At 45.4% G+C, this 26,090-nt stretch overlaps 2 protein-coding genes across 2 annotated transcripts; one reads left to right on the top strand and one right to left on the bottom strand.

The window, feature by feature from the left end:
• Nucleotides 1–3,449: 3,449 nt before the first annotated feature.
• On the top strand, nucleotides 3,450–13,458 carry LOC120657185 (dynamin-2A-like). The gene is made up of 22 exons (XM_039935454.1): nucleotides 3,450–3,735; nucleotides 3,823–3,873; nucleotides 3,966–4,086; nucleotides 4,187–4,291; nucleotides 4,899–4,960; nucleotides 5,811–5,928; nucleotides 6,016–6,361; nucleotides 7,193–7,340; nucleotides 7,439–7,540; nucleotides 7,624–7,743; nucleotides 7,911–7,994; nucleotides 8,098–8,225; nucleotides 8,605–8,692; nucleotides 8,802–8,940; nucleotides 9,294–9,370; nucleotides 9,520–9,576; nucleotides 9,950–10,088; nucleotides 10,171–10,328; nucleotides 10,839–10,952; nucleotides 11,031–11,098; nucleotides 11,712–11,878; nucleotides 12,776–13,458. Exons 1-22 carry the CDS (start codon nucleotides 3,577–3,579, stop codon nucleotides 12,991–12,993), a joined length of 2,769 nt encoding a protein of 922 aa, XP_039791388.1. The 5' UTR covers nucleotides 3,450–3,576; the 3' UTR covers nucleotides 12,994–13,458.
• A 713-nt stretch (nucleotides 13,459–14,171) lies between these two features.
• LOC120657184 (endoglucanase 7-like) lies at nucleotides 14,172–17,714 on the bottom strand. The gene is made up of 5 exons (XM_039935453.1): nucleotides 17,145–17,714; nucleotides 16,817–17,029; nucleotides 16,188–16,388; nucleotides 15,131–15,385; nucleotides 14,172–15,033 (listed from the first exon to the last, which is right to left on the bottom strand). Exons 1-5 carry the CDS (start codon nucleotides 17,427–17,429, stop codon nucleotides 14,368–14,370), a joined length of 1,620 nt encoding a protein of 539 aa, XP_039791387.1. The 5' UTR covers nucleotides 17,430–17,714; the 3' UTR covers nucleotides 14,172–14,367.
• Nucleotides 17,715–26,090: the final 8,376 nt, after the last annotated feature.

Below are 26,090 nucleotides of genomic sequence, written 5' to 3'. Positions count from 1 at the left end.
GGCTCCCCCCCGTTGCAGTTAGTACGTGGATATTTGGCCAACAGCCAAATATTTCCCATCTGCGAATTGGTAACGTTTTGCACGTACTAATATCACCACCGCAACATGCATCAAAGGGCATTTTGAGATCGACATGAGGTATCATTATCCGTCATTCAATAATATCTCAGATCTCAAATAGGAGATTCATTCATTGCCCATATGTTGAACACACCTTTGAGGAAGATTCCAGGCATTAGGAGAACATACTTACCACACATAGAATGCCATGAATCAAAAAGAGAATGACACTATTGATATTCGATCCTCAAATCCACGTACCATAGAATCTGAACCAACAGTTCAGAATATCTTATATTTGCAACACATTGCAAATACTCTGCCAAATGCATTTACTTGTCATCAAATTGTCACCATATCCGATTCCCATCTAATGTGCTAGAAAGAGTGGAAATACCTAACAAAACCACTCAACTCCAGAATCTAAATAAGAGGGGGAGAAGTATGGCCACATAGGGATGCAGCTTCTTGCAAGCATTCTCGGATTAGGGGGAGACAATTATCCAAGACAATACATGCATATCAACCTCATGTTGATAGACAACATATGGATATTTACTATCCAAAGCCTATGGATGTTTAACATCCAAAAACCCAGCACAACTTGTGCACAAATATAGGCGCTGGGTCATTGGAACGCCCTAACTCTATTATTATGGGAAATAACATGAAGTTCAAAAGGGTCAATATTTCCACATGCTAAAATTGGTTCCATTGAATCAATCATCCAAAAGACTACAAAATGTCGACATGCTCCTCAATATTGCCACGCACCTTATCTAGATCCAGACCACAAGTCCAAGGCAGAGTGTTCCAACACTCATCATATTGGGTCAATCAAAGGTGGCAATTAAAGAGAATTGCTTTCACTCAAAGTGAGAAATTTTTACTTTGTTAATGGTTTCTCCTCACAATGCTTTCTCAACGGAAGCACTATGGATTCACAAATCCATAAGGTGGTGAAATAGTGAGAGCTTGTAGCACATGGTTTCACGCAGAGACCTAGCATAACATACCCATTGGTATGTGTGGAAATTATGTTCCTATATCAATAATTGGCAGATCAAACTTGATTTGGATAGATTTGGATTGTAAGTCCCAATGGACTTTGTATTCTAAATCGAAACATAAATCGCAACATCATTGTGTATAAATCAAGTCACTCGTGACTTGAGATAGTCAAGTTGCTTGTGGTACAACTGACTAGGTGAGTTCCTTCCACAGAAGGATGTCTCCCATATTGATGATTTCACCTAAGTGACCAAAGTAAAATCCCATTGGATTTTATACATCTCCTATGGCACATATCAAAACAGGTAGTCATCATATAAGACGGATTTGAGATGAAATATTTGGGTAAAACCAAATTATGCTTGAGTCCATAACTTAAGCACACATCAGTCTTCCAATATTCCATTGATATTGTATACCAATATCTAAATAATATTGGACAATCATACTACCAACAATATGGTCATTCAATCCCTAAATATGGATCACTATCCATGATGACCCTTGGGATTGCAACCTTAGTGCCATCAAAGTGCTCATGTATCTTGCATATCGCAACAGGCCTGATATTGCATTTGCAGATACTTACTATAGCTCAAAATAGTGCTACTTCTACACCACAGAAAGGTGGGAGTCAAAGTAGATATCCACAGATATCTATAGGCGCAAAGGATCTTGATTTATTATTATCTAAATTAAGATATGATCATGTGGGGTATCAAGATATTGGCTATGTAATCCCCTATATTGACATATCACATACTGATGTTATGGTGGTAAAGTTCTCATAGGAGTCATCAAACTTGGCTCTAATGGCTACTTCCACTCCTCATTCTAAAGAATTATATGAACATATATAACTTCATCGAATGGCCACATTTGATTCCATAGAATCACTAGCCATTATCTTTAAGATAATGCAACTTGTGTTGCTTGGATGTCAACAGGTTACATAAGAGCAATATCACTATATTGCCTTCTAGAAATATTTATTCCCACAAAAGTGAGGAGATAAACACCTTGCGAAGTAAATCAAGTGATAACTCCACGAGATTTATTCACAAAGACCCTACCAATTTCCACATATCACAATATGTTGTTGAGATTGGTATGCGATGACTTTGAGATTTGCAAGGTTCAGGGGGAGACTCCTCTTGAAACTATAACCTGTTCAAAACATCATATTGCACTCTTTTCCTCTGAGTTTTTCCTCACATAGGTTTCTCATAGAAGGTTTTTAATAAGGCAATATCAATACAAGTTCATATGTCATATCTCTTGTTTTCCCCACAGGGGTTTTTGTTTGGGATATCAAAGACATAACCTATGTCATATCTCCTGTTTCCCCCCACAGGGGTTTTTGAGGAGGTATCAAAGACATATAATTACAATTATGATTCTCAGATCATATTTATTGTTATCTAAACTTTGTCATGGGTTTTCCTTCCAAGGTTTTTCCCATATGAATTTACAATGAGACAATAATCAACATATGCCATACCAATTTTATCCTTATTTTTCCCACTGAGTTTAAAGGGGTTTTAGTGGCATATTCATACACATTCTGGATACAAATTAGCATTTCCGTGAGTAGCTGATGGACTAAACACAACCTAACCACTACGAAGAAAAGTGCCATAAAAAATTCAGAACCTCTTATTAACAGTTTCTCAATCTCCCACAGTATGACAAGGGATCATTTGGTTCATTGATGCTGCCTTTTGTATTCAATAGTGGTAAGAATGCATCTCCAATTCACTGAGAAAAAAGTTGGTAAGCAGCTAAATTATGTTGTGTATTCTAGTACTCTTGTAGTTTATATTATGTGTTTTAATTGAAGGAATTATTGATATACATCCGTATAATTTAGTTTGATCCACTCTTTCTGTCAAGTATTTATAACACTAATTACAATACAGATTGCACATAATCACACTAGCAACAATTTGACACTAACTCTATTTTCTTGTCTGACAAATCATGCTATAGTGGTTGGCACGTAGAATCAACACAAACGTATTTGCTATGTGATTTTTGATACTTTCTTAAAAGTAGTTTTCCAGAGGATTTTGGACTTATGTTGAAGGATGGACCTCCAGAAAAGCAAATGTCCAATTCGCATGTAGCCCAGGCCCGTTTGCACCCCAAGCCAGAAAACGCAGGTCCTCTCCCGCGCACGTCCAGTCCTTTTTCAGTTTTTCGTCCAAAATCCGCCTCTTGGTGATCGGCTCGCCGAGCCAGATCTGAGCCACCACACCCGACGTGCCCGAACAAAGGAAGCGCGCGCCCCGCACCGCACCGCACCGCACCGGTGAGTCGCTGGTCCCGTCACTTGAAAAGCAGTCAGGCAACGACTGCCCGTCTCGGCTCTCAAATTAACCCCCGGCTCGCGTCGCGGATTCCACGAGTCCGCCTTCAATTTCTGCGCACCCGCACCGCACCTCCCCAATCCCCAAGCGCACCACCCCCGAGATCTCCCAGACCGTCCTCGAGATCCCTGCGGCCATGTCGTCGGCGGCAGCCATGGAGGCCATCGACGAGCTCGTCCAGCTCTCCGAGTCCATGCGGCAGGCCGCCTCGCTCCTCGCCGACGATGACCCCTCCGACGAGACCGCCTCGCGCCGCCCCTCCACCTTCCTCAACGCCGTCGCGCTCGGCAACGTCGTAAGTGCCCCGCCACGCGAGCTCGGAACCCCTGGCCGCCCCCGCCGCCCGATCTGACTCATTCCGGTTTGCTCGGTTTCCGTGCAGGGCGCTGGCAAGTCGGCCGTGCTGAACAGCCTCATCGGCCACCCCGTGCTGGTGAGTGCGATACGCTTAACTCGTTCTCTTCTGCTGTGAGCATGAGCATTCATTTGTGTGATACTCCGGTGGCGGTTGCTGCTGCGTTGCAGCCCACGGGGGAGAACGGGGCGACGCGGGCGCCGATAGTGGTCGACCTGGCGAGGGATCCGGGGCTCAGCAGCAAGTCCATCGTCTTGCAGATCGACAGCAAGTCGCAGCAGGTGTCGGCAAGTGAGTGAGATCTCGCCTCGCGTTGCCAGATCTAGCAATGGGCGCGGTTGGTCGTTTTGCTGAGTTTGGTGGCGGTTTTGGTTTGTGGTGTGACCTGCAGGTGCACTACGGCATTCGCTGCAGGATAGGCTTAGCAAGGGGGCATCTGGTGGATCAGGGAGAGGCCGAAGTGATGAAATTTACCTTAAGCTGCGGACAAGTACAGGTTGGTTTTTGGATTGTACCTTTTCTCTAGTAGCTGGCTGCTGACCAATGTTGCCAATCCAGCAACAAGCTGAATAGTTGGGAATGGGTTGGGCACAATGTAGCTAAGGATTGAGAATGTTCCCAAACTGTTCTTCTGGCTGTGGAGCATTGGAGTCTTCTGTGTTGTATGTTTCATATAATGCTGGAATGGTACAACCACCATATTTTAGAGGAGAAACATCAATGAAGGTCTTCTGATGCCCTATTACTCGTTGGCCATGCTTGAGGGGAATGTTTCCAAGGATTGAGAAAGTTTCCAAATTCTTCTAGTCTTAGAACATACACGCCTTCTGCATTGTATTGTATGTTCTGTCCAATGCTGGAATGGTATGACCATAATGTTTCAAAGGAGGGACATGATCAGCTAGGCTCTTCTGAACGGTTATTACTTACTGAGGATAGTGCAATGGTCTACTGGATTGTAACCCTACACTGAATGAGCTCAATATCTGATAAGTTGATAATTATAATACATGGTGTGATGCTTCTATTTACACTGTTTTGTTTTCTCTGGGCTCTTACTAATGATTTTATATTTCATTATCTCTTGTTTTCTGCTTTTCCAGCTCCTCCCCTGAAATTGATTGATTTACCTGGCATAGACCAACGTGTTATGGATGATTCAACAGTGAGTACTTCTTGCAATGTTTTTTTGTCATTCTTCGTCAACTACTTAGGAAAGTTTAGTGCATCGCTAGAATAATTGTTGGCCTAATTATTCATAATTGTGGATTGGAATAATTATTGAACTCACAGAAGCGAACAGCCTCCTAGCTGAGTTGGTTAGGGGGCTCAGTAGCACCTCCTCAGGTCCTGGGTTCGACTCCCCGTGGGAGCGAATTTCGGGCTGGGGTTAAAAAAATCCCCTCGTCGGTCCCGTGTGCCAAAGCACTGGTAAAGAAGCGGCCCAGGTCGGCCTGAGGACCGTGTATGGCCCAGGTAGGTAGTCTCACGGGTAACGCCTCCCAGTGTCAGGACGGGACCGGGGTTCGGGGGTTTTCTCGGCCTGTGTGAGAAGGTCCTCTTCTTAATTTAGTGCCGCGGGGGCAGCTTGCCCCCCGTAGGTCGAGTTTATTGAACTCACAGAATGTCGGTGCTGGTGGCTACAGAAAATAGTAACTGTGGGGACCAATCCGTCAAAATTAGAGAGACTAGTATGTAACCATAGGCAAACCAATGGCTTTTTTCCAAGAAACTTTTAGCTTGCTTGACCCGTTGCATATAGCCTTTGGGAAAATTATTGAACATTAGGTTGAAACACAGCTTAGACATCAAAATCGCCCCCTCTTATGTAACTTTTAAGTGCTGCTCCTTTGGGACTAATAATATTTGTTTCCCCAGTTAGGAGTCTTTTGTTGTTTGATCTTCACAGACACACTTTCTAGCATGCACCACACAATAAGACTATTAGTTTACTTGTTACATTTATTGTGCCATCTCAGCTATGTTTCACAATGGTGACTACTTTCTCATTTCAGATCAGTGAATATGCTGGACACAATGATGCAATACTGATTGTTGTGATACCAGCAATGCAAGCTGCTGATGTTGCATCTTCTCGAGCTCTTAGACTAGCGAAGGATATTGATCCAGATGGTCTGTCATTTTAATTCGATCGTATCCTCCACAATAGCATAGCCACTCTCTCAATATCAATTGATGTTTCTTGTTTAACTGTTGTAGGAACTAGAACAATAGGTGTCTTAAGCAAAGTCGATCAAGCTTCTGCAGATGCAAAAACTGTTTCTTGTGTTCAGGCCATTTTGTCCAACAAGGGTGCCCCACGAGCAGCAGCTGATATTGAGTGGGTTGCTCTAATAGGACAGTCTGTATCAATTGCATCTGCTCAATCAGGATCAGTTGGGTCTGATAATTCACTGGAAACAGCTTGGCGAGCAGAGGCTGAAACCCTTAAATCCATCCTAACTGGTGCACCTCAGAGTAAGCTGGGGAGAATTGCTCTCGTGGACACCATTGCTAAGCAAATACGTAAGCGGATAAAAATTCGGCTGCCTAACTTGCTGAGCGGGTATGAATCCTATGCTGATCATCCTGTGTTTTACTTCTAAAAGCATTTTAACTCTGCCCTCTGCCCTCTGCCCAATAAGAACCAACAGGAAATAGAGAAAAATGTTAATTGGTAGACATTCAAGTGTACTCACCATACTTGTAATAAAACCATCAATATCTATATAGATGTGAACACATGTGAAATTGAAGGCACATCCCCTTCTTTGATGTCTAGACATTTCCATGTTGGCCCTTTATTTATTGAAAAAAAGGATATGCCACTTGTTTACCTTTTATTTATTGATAGAAATGATATACCACTTGTTTTATTGTAACTGGATTATGCTGATGTAAATTAATCATGTGTATTTTATATTTATGCAATGGCGTCGACATATTTGCTAATTAGATGAATGCCTAGCAACCATTTAGGTTAGATTCTCAATGTTTTTTTTCCTGCCAGTCAACAAAAAGCTTTTGGGGATCTAGGTATTTCTCATCTGACAAATTATCTCATGACTCTTTGATTGCAAATGTTCTTGTCTCTGCTGATCTTCTGGTTAAAACAACATAATATCTACATGCAGCACCTAGGTGATCCTGCAACAACTTTTGCATCTGTAGTTACATGATTGACATTCATCTGCTAAGAGGAATGCCATGTGAAAAAAGAAATACATAGGCAGCTTCCACTTGACTACTAAGTTGATGATCACCTTGAAAGCACCTTTTGAATTCTGTTAGTCACTGAACTAATGAACTATGCAACTTTTACTAATCGCCCATTCTACCAATTGAGTTTATATTAGGTCTTAATGATTGAATTGCATACACCCTGCTCTGATTTCAGACTTCAGGGTAAATCCCAGATAGTGCAAGATGAGCTTGCAAGGCTAGGAGAATCTATGGTACAAAGTGCTGAAGGAACCAGAGCAGTTGCTCTGGAGCTGTGTCGAGAATTCGAAGATAAATTTCTTGCTCATATTACTTCTGGTGAGGTTAGTGACGGTCCCCGTTAGCATTTTTCTGGTTATATCTAAGTTGTTTACAAATGGAGTAACTGATTACAAGAGTGTTGTACTATTTCCACTCAAAGGGGTCTGGTTGGAAAATTGTTGCAAGTTTTGAGGGCAAGTTTCCAGATAGGATCAAACAGCTTCCGCTGGACAGGCATTTTGATTTGAACAATGTGAAGAGGGTAAATTCAAAAGCTGCTCTATATTTAATTATAGATTGGGATTTTTTTGGCCTATGATGAATAAAATTCTCTTCCTATTATAGATTGTCTTGGAAGCGGATGGTTATCAACCTTATTTGATATCTCCAGAGAAAGGTTTAAGATCCTTAATAAAAGGAGTTTTGGAAATGGCGAAGGAGCCATCACGACTCTGTGTTGAGGAGGTATGTCTAGATCTGACTTTCCTTTGTCTTTGGGCGATGATAAATTTAAGAAAGTTCTGTTATATTTTGCCTCCTGAGACTTATCATACTTCCGCAATTATTTAAACTGACTTGGTAGCTTCTGATATGCTAACAAATTATTATGTCTATGTCTATCAACACACTAGGTACACCGTGTTTTGTTAGACATAGTAAATGCTGCTGCAAATGCTACACCAGGACTAGGAAGATACCCTCCATTCAAGCGTGCGGTATCACTTTGCTCTTTTGCTGTAACAAGCTTTCCCTTTTTTTCTACTTCCGTTTATGCTTCATATTAAGGCTAATTTTTTAACATAATAACCCTTTGTTAAGGTCATTGCAATTGCATCTAACGCGTTAGATGCTTTCAAAAGTGACGCAAAAAAGATGGTGGTTGCACTTGTTGATATGGAGCGAGCTTTTGTTCCTCCGCAACACTTCATCCGATTAGTACAGAGAAGGTCAGTCATTGCTTATTTTATTCCATCTACTTTAATCCAAGTCTGAAGCAAATAATCTGTTCTGCCGCCTGATTTATGTTATTCTGTACTGTGTAGATTAATTAGAGCAATCCTTCTCTTTTGTATTCTTGATTTGTTTTCCATCAGAAAATCTCAACAATACTAAATAGCACAATCAACCTAAAGGCTGAAGCATCCCCCCCCCAAAAAAAAAACACACACACACACACGAAAGTTCCATTTCTGTTCTCACTTAATTAAGTCTAATCACCTGATTGGAATGGATAAATGATTTTCTCAATTGGCGCCTTTACATAGTTTTATGATCATGTGAAAGTGTCACGGGGTATACATCTTTATCTTGGCATGGTATTTACAGAATGGAAAGACAGCGTCGTGAGGATGAGTTGAAAAATAGCAGATCATCTAAGAAAGGACACGACACAGATCAATCCAAGATGAACAGGGTATGAATTCTGCCTCTTTTCTCAGGATGCACAAATCTATGTACTTAGACCACCTAGACTCTTGGTATCAGTTTTGTCTTGCCTGTTGACATTCTTTCACTCATATTAGGCTTCAAGCCCCCAAACAGGGTCGGACGAAGCTGGTGGTAGCTTGAAATCAATGAAGGATAAATCTAATCAGCAAGATAAGGATACGAAAGAGGGACCAAATTTGCAGGTTGCTGGGCCTGGTGGCGAAATAACTGCAGGTATGAGTATGACAATTAAAAGGTGGAATAACATCATGTTTTCACATAGCAATTTGGCAGTGCATTTTATCTATGCAACTATACTTGGGGACACTTCAGATTTTTCTAAAATGCTGTTCCCTTGTCAATTTTGGTTTTCATTAGAACGGAAAACCATTTTCATAATAATTCAATCTGTTTGGCTAGTTGTTAACTTGTTCAGAACTCTTATGTAACCTTTTGCTACTTGTATACAATGCATGCATTCAGATTTAAGTGTAATGGGTGTAACTAGCCAAAAATTCGATTATTTATTTCCCAATTTTATGCTGTTGTACTCCGATTTGGTGACATATTTCTTCTTTTCTCATCAGGTTACCTTTTGAAGAAAAGTGCAAAAGATAATAAATGGAGCAGAAGGTGGTTTGTTCTAAATGAGAAGAGTGGGAAGGTTAATAAATCTCCTTTGCAATTCCCTTCAATCCTGATTATTCTGGATGCTAACTTTTGACAATTTTCTTAACATTCTTTGCTGATATTCAGCACCTTTTTAAATTTGAGATGGCCTACATGATTTAATTCAACCTTTTTCTTGTCCAGCTTGGATACACTAAGAAGCAAGAGGAGAGACATTTTCGAGGTGTCATTGTCCTGGAGGTTTGCTCAGATGTCAATCCTACTTATCCTCTGAATAGTACAATCACTATTTGATATAATTCAAACCTTCCACCATCACTTTGTACTGAATATAGTTTCTGAAATAGTTTTATGACAAAAGGCACTGTAATTTCTACAACCAGTCTTAATACTTTTTTGTGTATGTTAGCAGCAAGTTAAAATGTTTATTGCTCAAATCTTAAAATTACATATATTTAAAAGGAGACAGTAAACTTTCGCGTCCACACTTTAAACGTTTAATTCTTCCGCAAGGAAAGTTGGAATTCATATCTGAACTGAGAGACACCATGTAGCTGCCTATGAGAAGTGTGATACGATCTGTTTATAATAAAATGATCTGCTGTCTGATTAGGAATGTAACCTGGAAGAGATAGAGGAGGAAGAGATTTCTAAGAGTTCTAAGGATTCAAAGAAGGCAAACGGGCAAGAGAAAGGCCCAAGTCTTGTTTTCAAGATTACTAACAGGGTAGCCTACAAAACTGTCTTAAAAGGTTTGTACACATAAATGTTATAGCTTGTCTTAAAGGTAATTTTTAGTCTTTTATGCTTTAAATGTTTATTTCATGTTTGCAGCTCACAGTGCCGTTATATTGAAGGCTGAGAGTATGGCTGACAAGGTTGAATGGATCAAGAAGATAAAAGGTGTTATTCAAAGCAAAGGAGGCTCTGTTAAGGGTCCAAATACTCCTGAGGATGGTTCTATCAGACAAAGCCGTTCTGATGGATCCCTTGTAAGCTCCCGAAGCCATACCTGTGTCCTTGTACCTGTATATTTTTTGTGAAGAAAAAGTCTTACATTCATTATTATAGTATTAAATACAAGACAGGACAAACTGGAAAAAAAATAGAACACATTGGCCAATGCAAAGGTCGTTCCTACCTTCTAGCCTGTGTGAAATGGTGCAACCACAGTTGAACCAGGTAGCTTTTGACTGAACCGACAGCAAACCTGTCAAGTTGGACTGACTAAAGTTGGGAGGCTAAAAAAATTATGTGCATACATGAGCATCAACTGAAGGTGTGGCCAAGAAAGGCTGAGGCACTTCTGGACCATCTATCAGCTTGATAATGCTCATTTCTTGATATCTACAGGAAATTTAGTGTTTTAACCTTTGATCTCAGCTCTACCTAAAGCTATCACCTTATTATGCTAGTCATTTAAATTTCTCAAACACAAGATCACTTCATTTTACTGCTTTGTTTGATGACTACTATGGCACCTTGTCACTCTTTTGTTTAAGGATACAATGGCTCGGGGGCCTGCTGATCCTGAAGAAGAACTTCGGTGGATGTCTCAAGAAGTTCGTGGTTATGTTGAGGCTGTTTTGAACAGTTTGGCAGCAAATGTTCCAAAGGTTAATACTAGTAGCTTCAGTTGATTCTTTGAACCCTGTGATTTGTGGAGTAATGTTCATTGTCTTTTGCATTATCAGGCTATCGTACTTTGCCAAGTGGAGAAATCAAAAGAAGATATGCTAAACCAGTTGTACACCTCAATAAGGTTAGGCACTTCTTTTGTTTATAAGGTTACTATGTTCAAAATATAAGATATATAGGATGAACACAAAGATTTAGACTGCCATGAAACCAAGAGAAAGAGAAGAGATGATTACCATGCTATCCCTATTGTACCTTTGAAACATCAGGGAGAATAGCTAGTCTATCACCAGGAAAGCAGGTGAGGGAATATACAATAAACATGGGCAAAACCTGGAAAACTTCAATAAATTCACATGGATGCCTTATACTTTCAAAAAAGTTCGAAAACTATATGCCATATAAAGAGAAACAGAAGATGTACCATCTAGATGGAACTGCAACAAGCTAAAAGTTTTTTATGGTTCTGTCCATGCGAAGGTCTAGTTATAATCCTTTCAGTTAGTGATTCGCATACTACATTCGAAGAAATTTGGAAACTGATAGTAGTAGTGTCTTTATCCATGCTTGAGTTTTGCAAACTGATACGCACTTAATTACTTGTCACACCCCTGATGGGTGACTGTTGCAGGTGTTACTGGTATTTTAAAGTACTTAAAATAAAATATTTTGTTCCATAGTCATTATAGTTTTTTAATAGTTTATTGCTGAGTCTGTTGCATTTTTCTCACTTCTAGTACACAAAGCAATGCAAAAATCGAAGAACTACTCCAAGAGGACCACAATGCTAAACATAGGCGTGAAAAGTACCAAAAACAATCATCTCTCTTGTCAAAGCTCACTCGGCAGCTCAGCATCCATGATAACAGAGCAGCTTCGTATGGGAATGATAGTTCTGGAGCTGGTAAGCTGGCTATGCTTCAAATTCAGCATTATGCTTGCAAATGTGATATAAATCTATTTGTGAACTTTCTTAATTTACAAAGGGAATATGTTTTAAAGCTTTTGAAATTAAGTCTTTCTTTTTGTTTTAAAATTAAGTTAATAGGTCGTTCATTCTAGCAAAGTCCTTGATTGTCAATACTACCAAGTCACAAATTAGGGCCCGTTTGCAGTTTTTCACATTGGTTTACCCGCCTAAGCGTATATATTTTTAGTAAAACCTAAAAGTACAACATTATGAAAATGTCTTCATGTGGTTGATCGACAATCGACATATTGTGGGTAAGAAATGGAATTGTTTGACCGCATTAAGGGATACCTATTTTTACTTGGCCTGGAATGTCTATTCTCGTTTGTTCAGTGAACTTGCTTGCATTAGCATAACTAAAGCTGACAGAATCCCTTAGTATTTTTGTCCCCATTTTTTACTGGGTTGGGCCGGCAGCCTCTAGGGACATCCTGGTTAGCTGGTGGTTAGGATTAAAGACCTCGCCTATTTGCTGCCCGTTCTTGCCACAACACATGTGCATGAATGCCTTATTGTCTTTGGTGGTTAGGATTAAAGACCTCGCCTATTTGCTGTCCCTTATTGCCACAATATGTGCATGAATGCCCCATTGTCTATGATTGTAATCATGATGGAAAACCATTGCTACTGTAGTAGGTAATATATGGTCCAGTACAAGGCATAAGCCAAACAAGTGTCCTTTGGAATCCAGAAATGTAATTATGAGTTAGATCGACATTGCTTGGCATAAATATGTGGACCATTTTGCTATGCTTTCAATTCGTTCTGGTTTTGCCTTTTGGTAGCGAAATTCAGGAACCTAACCTTGAGTGGACATAAATTTACTTGCAGAGAGCCCACGGTCTCCTGGCCAATCTGGTGAGGACTGGAAATCTGCCTTCAATTCTGCAGCAAATGGCTCTGTTGATAGATCCAGTTCTCAGCATGAGACAAGGTCAAGAAGTGCTGATAGTCGTGGGCGGCGCTATGAAAATGGTGATGCCAACTCGGGCAGCCGGCGCACACCTAACCGGTTGCCACCGGCCCCACCAAGTGGGGGGAGATACTAAGTACGCTGATTGATATATCTGTGTGACCAATCAACATCATAAGTTCTTGCCAGGCTCTCATCCTCTTCAGATATTGGTGGGAGAACACGTCTGGGATCAAAAGAATAGAGAGCTCGCTGGAGAGATTTGGATGAACGGTGTGTATCAAGAGAACCTCAGTTGTTTATAGAAAATTTAGAAATATATAGGTTATTGATGATTGCCATTTCTTGATCATTTTGGAGTATTGATCTGTTGGATGCTCAAATCCTGTGGATTTTGTTGCCACGGATCGGGTGATCTTGGTTTTGTACCATTCTGTTGTAAGTCATCCCATCGAACTGGCAATGTATCATTCCTTCCCATTCTTTTTAACTACCACAAGCATATTCGTTATTTGTGGTGCTAATGTTGCTGTATACTTCACGATTCTTTGATATCTGCACAGACTCCTCTATACTGTAACTGCGTTCTAATATATGTCCAGACTGGCCTCAAACGGGTTCGCCGTAATTGCTGTAAATAAAAGTTATTTGATGAGCTGGAGAAAACACATGCTTGTTGATTCCGGCCTCGTGTTCTTGTGGGCTCTGGTGTGCGTAATGAAGCTGCTGAACAGTGGCATAATTTGTTCGTTATTGGAGACATTATTGCATATATTGTGATTTGTGATCGATTCTTCGGCCGCAAGCGTAGGTGGTCATGCTTCTCTACTCCAAAGTCTATAAACGAACCGTATGATCAAATAGGGATGTAAATTGGTGATCTTTAGATGCACCTCTAATCCTATTTAGTTCAAAATTTTGTGCTAAGATCTTAATTTGAAAAATTAGTCCAATTATTTGAACTAAGGAGGGTTGGAGGTGTACCAGAGATCACTAATTTACACTCCTATTATCAAAGCAGTACCAAAAGGCGTGTGAAGACTGTTGTTTTATGCTGCCGCTCTAAAAAGTAAAAGTCGAAGGTTCAGTTGCAATCATGTGAAGCAGCATTCTTTCCATTCCATTCTCCTGAGCTCTGGTCATGTGTTTCTGCCTCTATTTCATGTTCTGCAGCCGATCTAGTGATCTTACGGCTCCCCAAGTTGGCATTGAAAACTGGATCGCGTTACGTCGGCGATGATGACCGGCTCGTTGCTGATCTGGAGCGCACGAACGAAGGATCACCCGATGGGAGGTACAGACAAGAACCACCAATAAATTAAGCGTGTCATTTCCTTTTCCTCGTATGTACTGGTAGCGAATTTACATTAGCATGTCAATGCCTCCACCCTGTTCTTCTTTTCTGTATACAACCATCTCCGATCTGTGTAAAATGGAATCCAAAGCCCAAAAGAATTGAACCAAAGAATGGGGAAAATTGTACAGGCCCCCCTCTACGTCCTCTATCTATTTACACCTCAGCCGCCGCCGGCGTTGGGCCCTGCTCCCGCTCCTGCCGCGCCATCCGGTGCAGCTTGGCGAACATGCCGACCATGGGCGCCGTGTTGTACGTACACGCCTCCGTCTGCATGTAGTTCTCCCGGTTGTCCCTGAACCTGTCCCGGCGGTCCGGCCCGCCGACGATGGCGCCGACGAGCACGTTGGGGTTGGAGCTCCGGCGGCCGAACCAGTGGTCGAACCCCTGCGTGCAGCCGATGAACTCCTTGCTGTGCTTGTACGGCACGATGGAGGCGGCGCGGTGGTGCACCCGGTTGGGGTACTTGGGGCCGTACCCGACCAGGTAGCTGACCCCCCTGGGGTTGGTGCCCAGCACGTAGTCCACCTGCGCCCTGGCGAGCGCGAACACCTCCGCCGCCGCCACGGCGCCCTCCCCGCACGACACGGCCCCGACGCCGGCCTCGGCCAGGTAGTCGGAGTAGGCCGAGAGCAGGAACGCCGCGCTGGTCACGTACTGCATGTTGTTCCACTGCCGGATGTAGAGCATCCCGCCGGGGCTGCGCTCCACGTTGGCGTCCGCGTTCCGGCCCAGGCACGCGCACACGTAGCGCTCCGCCTTGGCCCTGTACCGCTCCAGCGTGCTCCGGTGGCGCGCCGCATGCTCCCCTCGCAGCAGCAGCTGAAACAAGCAAGCGCACGCGCGTCAGTCTGCTTGCAACTCTTTATTATCTTGCTGGCATCATGACACATCTGCTGTCGAGTTCCACACCACTTACCCTTGTGGCGAGGATCTGGACGCCGGCGTACTTGACGTCCCAGCTGAACTCGTTGATGGCCCAGCCGGTGCCGCCGAAGGAGTCGGCGTTGTCGACAACGTAGTCGAGGTACTCGGCCCTGCCGGTGGCGCGGTGGAGCCAGAGGGCGGCCCACAGGAGCTCGTCCTTGTACCCGCTCACCGACGCGTAGTAGCTCTTCACCTCCGCGATGCTGCTGTCGTATTTGCCCCTGTACTTGTCGGCGAACTCGAACAGCTGCACGCACGAGGATACAAGAAATGATTTTAGCTAACGTGCACTCTTATTCAACCAGCACACTTGTCTAATAATTGAAACTAGTAGAAAATTAGAAGTAGTATTTGGTAGCAGGTGCTAACATGGACTAGCTAGTTCTGTTTTTTTTAATTTCCTTTTAATATAATATAATAAAAAGAAAAGTAGTGGTTGAATTAGCAGCTAGGCACATGATGACGTTACATTTCTTAGTTTCTAAGCAGTTTATGGGATTGAACTGGCGACCTAATCATGGAAACGCGAGGCAAATGGAAAGCTAAGCTAGCTCTCCTCCCGTCCACGTCCACCAAACCAAATGGCAGCTCCCCCTTTTGGCCATGGGCATTCTTTTCCTCTGCGTTAGGTTGCGTGCCGTCTCCCTGGCCCCACATGGCATCCCCTACGAACCGACAGGAACCCCTCATCTGAAAGCCGTCGTGTTCACAACTTGGCAGGCATGTGCCGCACAAGACACATCTCTGCTGCCAAGATGGCACATCTTGACTATTGAGAGAGAGAGAGCACAAGCCTGCAGGTGCTCGCAACTGTCCAAAGTTCGGTACGCGTACTAACCCTAGTCCACCACTTTTTCGATCCATGTTTCGTTTTCACAATTTTCATGCACGAGAATTATACACTTGGTTTGTCAGCCAACCAGTTTGCAGTGTTTTTCTTTAACACCAAATCAGCATCAGCCACCAGCCAGCCAGCAGTACTTAGCAAAAATATCCAACGAACTCACTGCACGTTCAAATTAAACCAAACGACGAATTGAAGTATGTACCTGCTGGGCGTGGTGCAGGAGGAGGTGCGCGTAGTGCGGGTTGGCGTTGCGGAAGACGATGGAGGCGGCGGCCATGGCCGCCGCGGTCTCGCCGGCGACGTCGGAGCCCGGATGGTCCCGGTCGACCTTGTACGCCTGCCGCGACGTCGTCATGTCCTCCGGCCGCTGCCAGCAGTAGTGGTCCGTGTCGCCGTCGCCCACCTGCGCGCACGAAACCGTCAACACCCGGGATCGAGTAGCTTTGAACAACCCCCATGCCATGTGGAACTTGCATAAACTTAATGCTACTGTGTTCGTACGTTCAATGAGCGGCCACCAAACCTGGTTGTTGCTATTCACATAAAAAAATCATTGTGTGTAGCCAAACCAAATATAATTGGGGTCGTTTGGAATGTTTGGAAAAGGTAGGGGAGAAAAATGAAACTAGCAGTGACTAGAATACAGGTGATAATTGAATTGATCTCTAGACTCTAACTTGCTCCACGTTGGTGGTGTTGTGTGTAACAGCTAGCTACCTTCCGCACGAGGCCAAGTCACGGCGTGCGAACTGGTCTCGCCACCATGGCCAGGTGCAGCCAGGTGATGGGTCCATCGATCGAGAGCCGGTGATGAGCAGTGGTGTTACGTACCTCGGCCCAGAGCTCGTCGGGCTGGGTGTGCGCCTTGATGAAGTAGTCGGTGCCCCACTTGACGGCCTCGAGCGCGTGGCCGAGCTCGCCGGCCGCCGCGACGTCGCCGCCGTACTCGATCAGGCTCCACGACAGCATCGTCACCGTGAACGCCATGGGCAGGCCGAACTTGACATGGTCCCCGGCGTCGTAGTAGCCGCCCACCAGGTCCACCTGCGATGATCGTCATGTTAGCGGACGGCGACGATCGTGTTTTTTCGCGGCGCCGCCACGGCCGGCGGCGGCGCGGCCATTGGCTCGCCGATCGCATGTCGTGCAATACACGTACCCCTTGCTCGAGGCCGTCGGTGAGGCCGGAGTGGTGGCGCCAGGTGACGCGCTGGCTGTGCGGGAGCCGCCCCGACCGCTGCGCCTCGAAGTAGAGCAGGCTTTTCTGCAGCGCGTCCTCGTAGTTGTGCGCCTTCCCCTCGGCACCGCCGAGAACACCCGCCGCGAGAGCAACCAGCACCAGCAGAAGCGCGCCCCCGAGCTGCTGCCGCCGCCGCCGGCACGATGACGCGGTGCCCACGCCGCTCATTGCAAGAGGAGAGCCCCCCGCCCGGCGCCTTCGCATGCGGCTGCTGCCTCCGCGCCGCGCCGTGCTCTGCTGCCACGCCGCCTGCGCCGCGCGCCTCTTTCCTCTGCCGCCGCCTCTGTGTTCGCGCGCGCGCGCGAGCGAGCGAGCGAGAGAGATCAACTGGTCTGGCCTCCCCCTCCCCGTCCACCACCGTGACTCGCGGCTCACGCGCGGGCTTATATCCGCGACGCGACCCCGCCCGACACGGGACGCGCGCGCCGTGTTGAAATGGTTCGACTCCCCCCGCCCGGGGGAACGGAATAGAATACTCGGGAGCGCGGAGGAGTTGGGGGCCGGGCGCGGCGGCAGCAAAGCTAGCTAATAGGCGAGCGAGGCGAGCGGGGGGCGCGTCGCGTTCGGGTGCCGTGGCGTGGGGTGGGGTTGGAGGGGAGGGGGTGGACTTGTTCGGGTTTGGTTTGGTGGCGAGGTAATGGTTGGGGACTGGGGTAGGGTGGGTTTGGCCTCGCTTTGCTGCCCTTGGCGACGAAAGCAAGCAAGCAAGAGCCGGGGCAGATTTTGACCGGGCGCCGGCCGGAGAGGTTTGGGAGCTCGGCTGGATTGGTGGGCATGGGTTGAGGCCGGACACGCGACCTGCACGGCTGCACAGCACAGACGACGCCGCGCGGTGAAGAAGCATGCGTACGACCACGGCAAATGGAGCCGGGTCATCGCGGCCGGTGGCACATCAGCAGCACATGCTCCAGGCTTACACATGAATACATGATGATGGCCGGCTCGGCGACCAGTTTCACTGCCCTGTAGCTAGTAGCAGGTAGGCTATCGACAACGCAATCCAAGTTTACCGAGTCGTCATCGCATACATACGCACGGCACGGGCCGGGTCTTCACACAGCTGCAGATTCTCCATGCGTCCCAGAGTCTGAAACAGAACCAGAAACAGAACCAGGATAGATGAAGATGATGCTGGTCGGTGACCGGTTTTTACTGCCCAGTCTTAACAGGTAAGCGATCTGCCTACCTGCTGCCCAGTTCAGATGATTAGTCCGAAGGTGTGACTTTTATGTGCAGCCTTTCTTCTTTTTGTGTGTGTGTGTGTGGGGGGGGGGGGGGGGGGGGGGGTAGACTTTCATGTTCAGTCAGTTTATTTATGGATAGAGGAATAAGCATTGGCACATGACAGTACGGTAGAGTAATGTTATACGGTAGGCAGGCGTAGGTTGGGCTCTTCCGTTCAGCCATTGGCGAGCCCTGTCGTTCCGAGATGATTCCGGCAGATTTTGTCGGTAACCAGCATGTCTCGCCAGGATTAGTTGGCTACACGCCCTGCCCCTTTTTGGTCAATCCTCAGACTTTCTAGGGACAATAATACGCGTACATGCATCTAGCGCCAGATCGCCGGTTGTTACCATCATTAGGCCGCCGTGTGTCAGTCATCAGCAAAAATCCCCACGACCTACCGATCTGCAACTGCTGTAGCATGAGGCTTCACATATAGGATCGGAGTAGAGTGCTACCAATTTTAGCTAACCTCTTCTGCTTCAAGCAGAAACAGGATGGTCACATGACACTCCTCTTGGCCTCTTTAATTATCTGATGGTAACTCGAAACCTCACGTCTTCCTCGATCAGTTGGCGAGCCTCGTGTACCTGCACGGCGGCTACCTCTTTTTGTGCGTGCGTGTCCATGAAACCACTACTCTGGCTGCTAATGGCTACTGATCCTAGCTATCTTTATCCCCCCCCCCCCCCCCCCCCCCCCCCCCCGCGGTCTGGGACAGTGACTCCCCGGCGGTAACGATTTGGACGCTCTGATCCCGTCATGGCCTCCCCTTTCCTCCGTCGCTTTCCCCATCCGCTGCTCCTCCATCCATTGGCACTGTACAACACGTACGTTAGTATTCACCTTCCCCTCCCTCTCGGTTGGCGCGCATCTGGTGAGCAGGTAGGTAGGCCAGGCCGGACCACCCATTTCTGCTATATATTTACGAAGCAATTAAGCCACATTTTGACCGTGCTATGGTACTACTAAGCGAGTACAAACCTTCTCTCCGTCCCTCTTTATTCTTCTTGTTATTAGTGTATCATGTGTTGTTAGTAGAATGCTGTTTTATAGTTTAACGCGAACCACCAGGCGTTTCATGGCTCGTCTTTTTCTCCCGTGCTGCTGTTGGCACGTCCTCCTTTCTGCGTCAACTGTTTTGTGAAGCAAGGGGGGGATTTAAATGGGAGCGCCGCATCACCTGCACTGCGCATGCCCTTTTCTCTGTACGTGATCAAACCACTTATTAACTAATAATCAGTGATTTCTTTTGCTAATGATCGATGTTGATTGATATGCACCACCGATGTTTCTCACCTTGTATTGCTTACTTTAGTTATCAACCCCAACCCCTCCGTTTTATTTTTGCTAGGTAGCTAGTCAATTAGTCATAGACATTTTCTTATGTGTTTATTTCCTTCTGAAAAGACTTTTTCTCTGTGGAGTGTCGGGAGGCTTGATTGAACAAATGAACTACCTCTCGTTGTTGAAGTAGCCGTGATGATGAGAGCGATACTCTTTCCTTTTGTTATGTGGGAAATACTTTTCGTGAGGCAGACTTTATTTTTCTTTCCCCGTCCTCATGTTTAGTATGACGCAGGTGCGTAGAAGGTCCGCTTCAGCTATGTACATGCACTTTCTCAAGGTTTGTGACTTTTAAAAAGATTTTAAGTCAATGCTTATGATCTATGGTGGTGCATATTTTAAACCTCCGGTGATATTGATGTTTCATCATACTGACTCGGGCAAATAATGATATCATATCTTAATTGTAAGACCACCTGTCGTGAAGACTTGTAATGTAAGTACTTGGTGCATATTTATTCAAAGGAAGAAGTCAATAATAATATTGTTTTGTTTTATATGCAATGCTTTTATTTCTGTTGGAAACATTAGTACAATGAATTCCTTAATTTTGATTTGTGGATCTTTTGCAGTACACTGTACACCTACCCATCGTTTTCTCTTTAGGATTAACAAGTTACAAAAGGAATAAACATTTCGAGGAATTCAATATTAACCTATTTGCAGCATGATTACACCGCTTTGCACCCTAAAGCAGCTCATGATGTTTGAATGCTTGATCATCATCCGAACATCTGCTGTCTTGTGGTAAAAGATTCAAATAGCTCACAAGATATCCACAAATCAAAATCTTGGGCAAACCTTGAGCTAAGCTAACGTGGAAAATTTTGCTAAAACAACTACAAGCGCTATTGTGTGATGAGGATTACTACAGCGGTTAGACGTAGCTATCTTAAGGGTTAGTATGGCTAAAAAATATTTAATATAATTTTGCATAGGTGTGTATGTAGCCACATTTGAGTAAAATGCACCGCCAGACCTTAAACTTGACTCGGGATGTCAGGTCCTCCAACTTTCAAAATACGCATTCAAGTCCTCAAACTTGCTAATCGTATCACATGAGGTTCAAATTACAATTGCCTAAGCTAAACCAAAAGTTGTATAATCTATTCAAACATGAAATTACATATAAAATATATAAAAATTATAACAAATTTACTTGTATAAAAATGCTCAAATACAAAAGATCTATATAAAAAATTGTGTGAAAATAAAACTCATATGATAAAATTTGTAACAAGTTAGAAATAAAAAAGGATAAATTTTGGAGAAAACATCGGGAAAAATTTAGGACATAAAGTTTTGAAATAGAATTTTGGAGAAAATATAAAAAATATAAGAGTTGTGCGTAAAAATCCAAAATAAAATTTGGGCCCACAAGTAAGGTCCATATCAGTAAAAAAATACTCCTGCTTTATAACTTATAATGGTGGTTAGGATTTTATGTGACACAGTTAGTAGGGTTGAGGATGAATGTGCATTTGGAAGTTTGGGGATCTAGATGACACTACGAGCTAAATTCGAGAACCAGCAATGCATTTTACTCCCCAGATTTTGGTTTGGTAGCTATAGTAATATTATCTTCCCTAGAAGGCTAGAATCCACATCATTATATGGTGCCTTTTGCGCCACCAATTAATTGCTTCTATGGTTCTTACCTTACTCGATTGAAGCATACGAAGCGGGCGTAGCTACTATCTAGTGACAAGGTTGTTCGTCTTCACATTTCAGTCTATCCATATATTGCTGACGATGCTGTACGCCCGTCTTCCTCTTCTTGTTTCTATGAATAGTACTATGCCTACCCGCAAAAAAAAGAAAAGAAAAGAATAGTACTATGCCTCTTGATACACACACACAAGACATGCATCAGTCAATAAAAAGGGAAACTTTGTTCCACCTCTAACATCATTTTTTATAGTTTTATTAGACAGCAATTATTGTGATATTCCACACAGCATAAATAGTTAGAAAATAGTACATGTTTTACATAGTAACGTAGCTGTTGTGAGCTCTCAGAACAAGTGACAAGGCACGCGAAGATAAAACAGAAACTGAGAAAGGATAACGCTCCTGAATCCTGATGCCTACGTCTCCATCCTCTAGCTCAAGCTCCTCCAGGTGGTGGTGTCCACCCGGTGTCCTGGCTGGCCGAGGCAACGTAGACGGATGGACGCACGCTAATATAGAACAGTCATTTGTTCCAGACCATTTGTCCCGATTGTCTTTGGACCCGGGATGAAAGATGGCTTTTGTCCCGGGTCCAACGGCTCCAACCGGGATCAAAGAACCCCCTTTTATCCCGATTGGTGGCTCTAACCGGGACAAAAAGAATTGGTCCCGGTTGGAGCCACCAACCGGGACCATTTGATGAGCTTTTGTCCCGGTTGAAACAACCGCCCGGGACAAAAACGTGGCCGACCTCTGATATTTTGAAGTCGCTGGCGCTAGCTCCTCTGATATTTTGAAGTCGCAGCTGGGCGCTAGCTCCTGTCCCTTTCATTTCTCTGCCTCCTCCTCTCTCCACCTTATCTTCTTCCTCCCGCCCGGCCCACTCCCTCCCTCACCTTCGTTTCCTCCTCCTCCCTCCCTCAGCTCCCTCCCCGGCGCGGGCCAGGGGCCGGCGAGCACCAGCCGGGCACGGGCGCGGGCCAGGCGCCGGTGGGGACCGCGCGCCGCCGCCGCGGACCGGCCAACCGCCAAGCGCACGGCACGGGCAGGGGCGCGGACACCGGCGGCGGGACAGCAAGCCCGCCCAGGCGCCGGCAGGACAGCAAGCCCGGCCAGCCGCGCCCCTGCGCACGGCCCGAGCAGGCGCGTGCAGGACGCGGGCAAGAGGCGGGCAGGCGCGTGCCAGGCGCCGGTGAACCGCCGCCGCCGCGTGGTTTTTTTCGATTTTTTTTCGTTTGTGATTGTGATGTGAATCAAATCAATCTCATATGTTGTGAATTAATCTCATTATTGTGGATTAGATCTTGTACTTTCTTACTTGTGTGCACTAGATCTTGATATGTGATGTGTAATGTGTTGTGAATTAGATCTGGATTTTGATATTGCAATTTTGGTCCAATTTTTGGATTTGGGGAAGCTGGCTCCTCGGGAGCTGGCGAGCTCATTTTTTTATTTTGGAAAATTACATTTGTCCTGGTTGAATAGAGGTCAGGACAAAAAATATGGGCACATTTGTCCCGGACACGGTATCCCGGTTGTAAAACCGGGATAAAAGACACTGGCAACCGAGACTAATGTCTTGTTCTGTAGTAGCACGTGCCATACGGACCCCATGCTCTCTCTCCCATACGTGTGTGAAAGGAGCACCCCCCTTGTCCGTTCAAAGCGCGTTAGCAGAAGGGGTTGGGAAAAAGGACGCGTTGGAGCGGCGTCGGCGGCGGCGACGTGACATTTTTATTCGATTCTGCTGTTCCGTTGGGCTGATGCTAACCCGATCGGTCTCTTGGCTCGGCACGGCTCCACCGTCGGCGGCTCGGCGGCACCGGTGGCGTCCGGCCGCCTCTCGCGGTAGCCTGACGCTCTGACCACGCCGCGCCGACCGCCGAGCCGAATTGCCTATGCTCTTGGCCACATTGTCAACGTGTGTCGGGCGGCGGTACGGTGGCGGTCGATGCGCGCCGGCCGGCCGGCCGGGTGTCCCGGGCGACGTGGGGGCGCACGGAATATTTGTCTTGCGGCGTGGGGTGGGGGGACGCACGGCACGCAAGAATTTGGAATCAAGCTTTATTTTGAAAAAAAAAGAATATAATTTGGAGTCAAAACGGGGAGGTAGGCCTGGCCCTGTTTGGTTTACTGCTAGTACTACTAGCACACATTTCCCGAGAAAAGAATCTTCAATGCATGGAGTACTAAACGAAGTTTATTTGCAAAACTTTTTCACGGATGGGTGTAACTTTTCACGACGAATCTAATGATAGTAATTAATCGATGATTGGCTACAGTGATGCTACAGTAACCATCCTCGAATCGTGCGGTCAAAGGCCTCATTAGGTTCGTCTCGCGAAGTAGAACACGGCTGTGGAGTTAGTTTTGTAAATTACCTTTATTTATTACCTTTAATTATTGATCAAAATTTTTGTACTACTTGTGCTAACCTAAACCAAACAGGGCCAGGATGGCACTAGCTAGCTATCGAGCTAGCGGAATAGTTCGTCTGGTTAGGCATTCTCAACAACGGCCTGCAGGAGAAGTTGACAGCTCCAGAAGATTCAGACGTCTTGTTTTTGCTCGCCTGGAAGTCTTCTCCGTTTCTATTAGGGCCCTTTAGTTCCCCATCCAAAAATTTTTGGATGTCAAATCAGCACTTTGATCGGATGTCGGGAAAATTTTTCGGACATTAATTAAAAAACTAATTTCTGAACTCACTTGGAAACCACGAGACGAATCTTTTGAGGCCTTTGACCGCATCATTAGCACATGTGGGTTACTGTAGCATTTATGACTAATCATGCACTAATTAGTCTTAAAAGATTCGTCTCGTCATGTACATCCAAACTATGTAATTAGTTTTGTTATTTAATTACATTTAGTGCTTCATACATGTGTTTAAAGGGGAGGTGAAAATTTTTGAGTGAAAATTTTTGGGAACTAAACGCGCCTCAAGCTTCGTTTTCCTTTTCTTTTGGAGGGAGGAGCGAGACTCAACGGACGTGTTGGATACTAGCCACAGGATTTGTCAATCGTTGCCAAAAAAGAAAAATCTATCTTACCTATACTGTTCCTGACTGATTTAGAGGTCGCGGTATAAATTTGGCGCATCCCCCCCCCCCCCCCCCCCCCCCCAACGTCTATGAGTAGACATGGAGAGCCAACAACACTACCATGTCGGTCCAAATGGACACAAGATAGTATTTTCTTCTGCACATTAATGAGGGGCTCTGAGTCAAGCAACACCTAACTTTGCCGAATCAACCCAAGTCAGACTGTAGCAAATGTGCCAACCATATCTTGGTCTCTGCTTCGTAAACGCCACTTATCAATCACAGACAGGAGTTTCATTACCAAACAATAATGCTTCAAATTTAAAAATAAAAAAACTCGCGATCGTAGGGCAACCGCTCAACCAAAAAACGAATACAATACAATGTAGTATGGTGATGTCACACGAAACGCCACCGTGGCCCGTTTTCTCACCGGATACATACGCACGAAATCCTCCCGTTTCCTGCTGCCGTTCAGCTAACCGTGCACTTCGTATACATGCACCTTCTTCAGAGAATCGTGGTCGTCTTGTGTTTCAGTGCATTCAGCACGCATCATACAACACCGGCCAGTGAGGCTGACACGTACGCCACCCCCATACATGGTAAGAGAGGGTTGACTGATATTGTACACAGACATGGCCGACAATGATATTGTAGAGAAGCTAGTGTACGTTTTTCAAAAAGAAAAGAAAAGAACATAATAGTTTTTTTTTAAAAGCAAAGAAAAGAATACTCCACTGGTAGTAGTGTTGCAGTTTGGATGTACTAGCGACCAAAGCAAAGGTCCACTGGTAACGAGGCCCACCATGTCAGCTCCAACTGTCCCTGTCTCTCTGCCCCCCGGGCCACCCACCCACCGCATCCATCATCCGTGTCACACCATGTGCGCAGGGGCGGAGCCAGGAATTTATTTTTTTACTATTAAAAAGATTAATCATACTAATTTATATAAAAATTTAATCAAAATTTAAATATTCAATATAAATTTGAGAACCATAAAGCCAGGCCCCTGCCCGCCCCTGCATGTACGGGCTGCGGAGACCATGCCGCGGTCAGCCTGGAGAGGCTTGCTGGGCAGGCCGACGCCCCGCTGACACCAGCGTGACACCCCACCCGACGCCGTGGGCTCCACCCCGCAGCGAGCATCTCTCTCTCGCCTGTCTCTCCTGGCGGCTCCATGCCGTAGGAATCCACTCGCAGACGCAGAGCAGAAATGAATCGGGTCGAGCTGGGCAGAAAACGAAGCACGCGACGCGATGTTGGCCTATCTTGCTGGGGGATGCAGGCGATTATCGGCGTCACGCCGTCACCGTACCGCGCAGAAAAGTGGCTGGGGGCGGTCGACGGTAACCTGATGGCGACGGTCCTTAATGACGAGGAGGAAAGCTGGGGTTACGAAAGGCGAGTCCGATCTAACAAAGCGCCCAACGGTCGTGCGTCCAACAGCGACCAGACCGGAGTAGCTACTAGCGAGTAGCGACTAGCAACGTGCATGGTCGATGGTGAGGATGTCATGTGGCTACGCAGTTGACATGTAAGAGCAACTCCAAGAGGGTAGCTAGAATTTCTAGATAAATAA

This window comes from Panicum virgatum, chromosome 1N (assembly GCF_016808335.1).
Source record: "Panicum virgatum strain AP13 chromosome 1N, P.virgatum_v5, whole genome shotgun sequence".
Classification (NCBI taxonomy): domain Eukaryota; kingdom Viridiplantae; phylum Streptophyta; class Magnoliopsida; order Poales; family Poaceae; genus Panicum; species Panicum virgatum.
Note: the sequence above shows the minus strand (reverse complement) of the source record. Positions and strands in the feature narration are given on the sequence as shown.

Excerpts from the sequence above, each read along its gene's own strand:
- LOC120657185 (XM_039935454.1), top strand. The coding sequence starts at position 3,577 with ATGTCGTCGGCGGCAGCCATGGAGGCCATCGACGAGCTCGTCCAGCTC. Across the intron at positions 8,693-8,801 it reads ATCAATCCAAGATGAACAGG|GCTTCAAGCCCCCAAACAGG; the intron begins GTATGAATTCTG and ends CACTCATATTAG. Across the intron at positions 10,329-10,838 it reads GCCGTTCTGATGGATCCCTT|GATACAATGGCTCGGGGGCC; the intron begins GTAAGCTCCCGA and ends CTTTTGTTTAAG.
- LOC120657184 (XM_039935453.1), bottom strand. The coding sequence starts at position 17,429 with ATGCGAAGGCGCCGGGCGGGGGGCTCTCCTCTTGCAATGAGCGGCGTG. Across the intron at positions 17,030-17,144 it reads CCGACGGCCTCGAGCAAGGG|GTGGACCTGGTGGGCGGCTA; the intron begins GTACGTGTATTG and ends CGATCATCGCAG. Across the intron at positions 16,389-16,816 it reads CCGACGAGCTCTGGGCCGAG|GTGGGCGACGGCGACACGGA; the intron begins GTACGTAACACC and ends TCGTGCGCGCAG.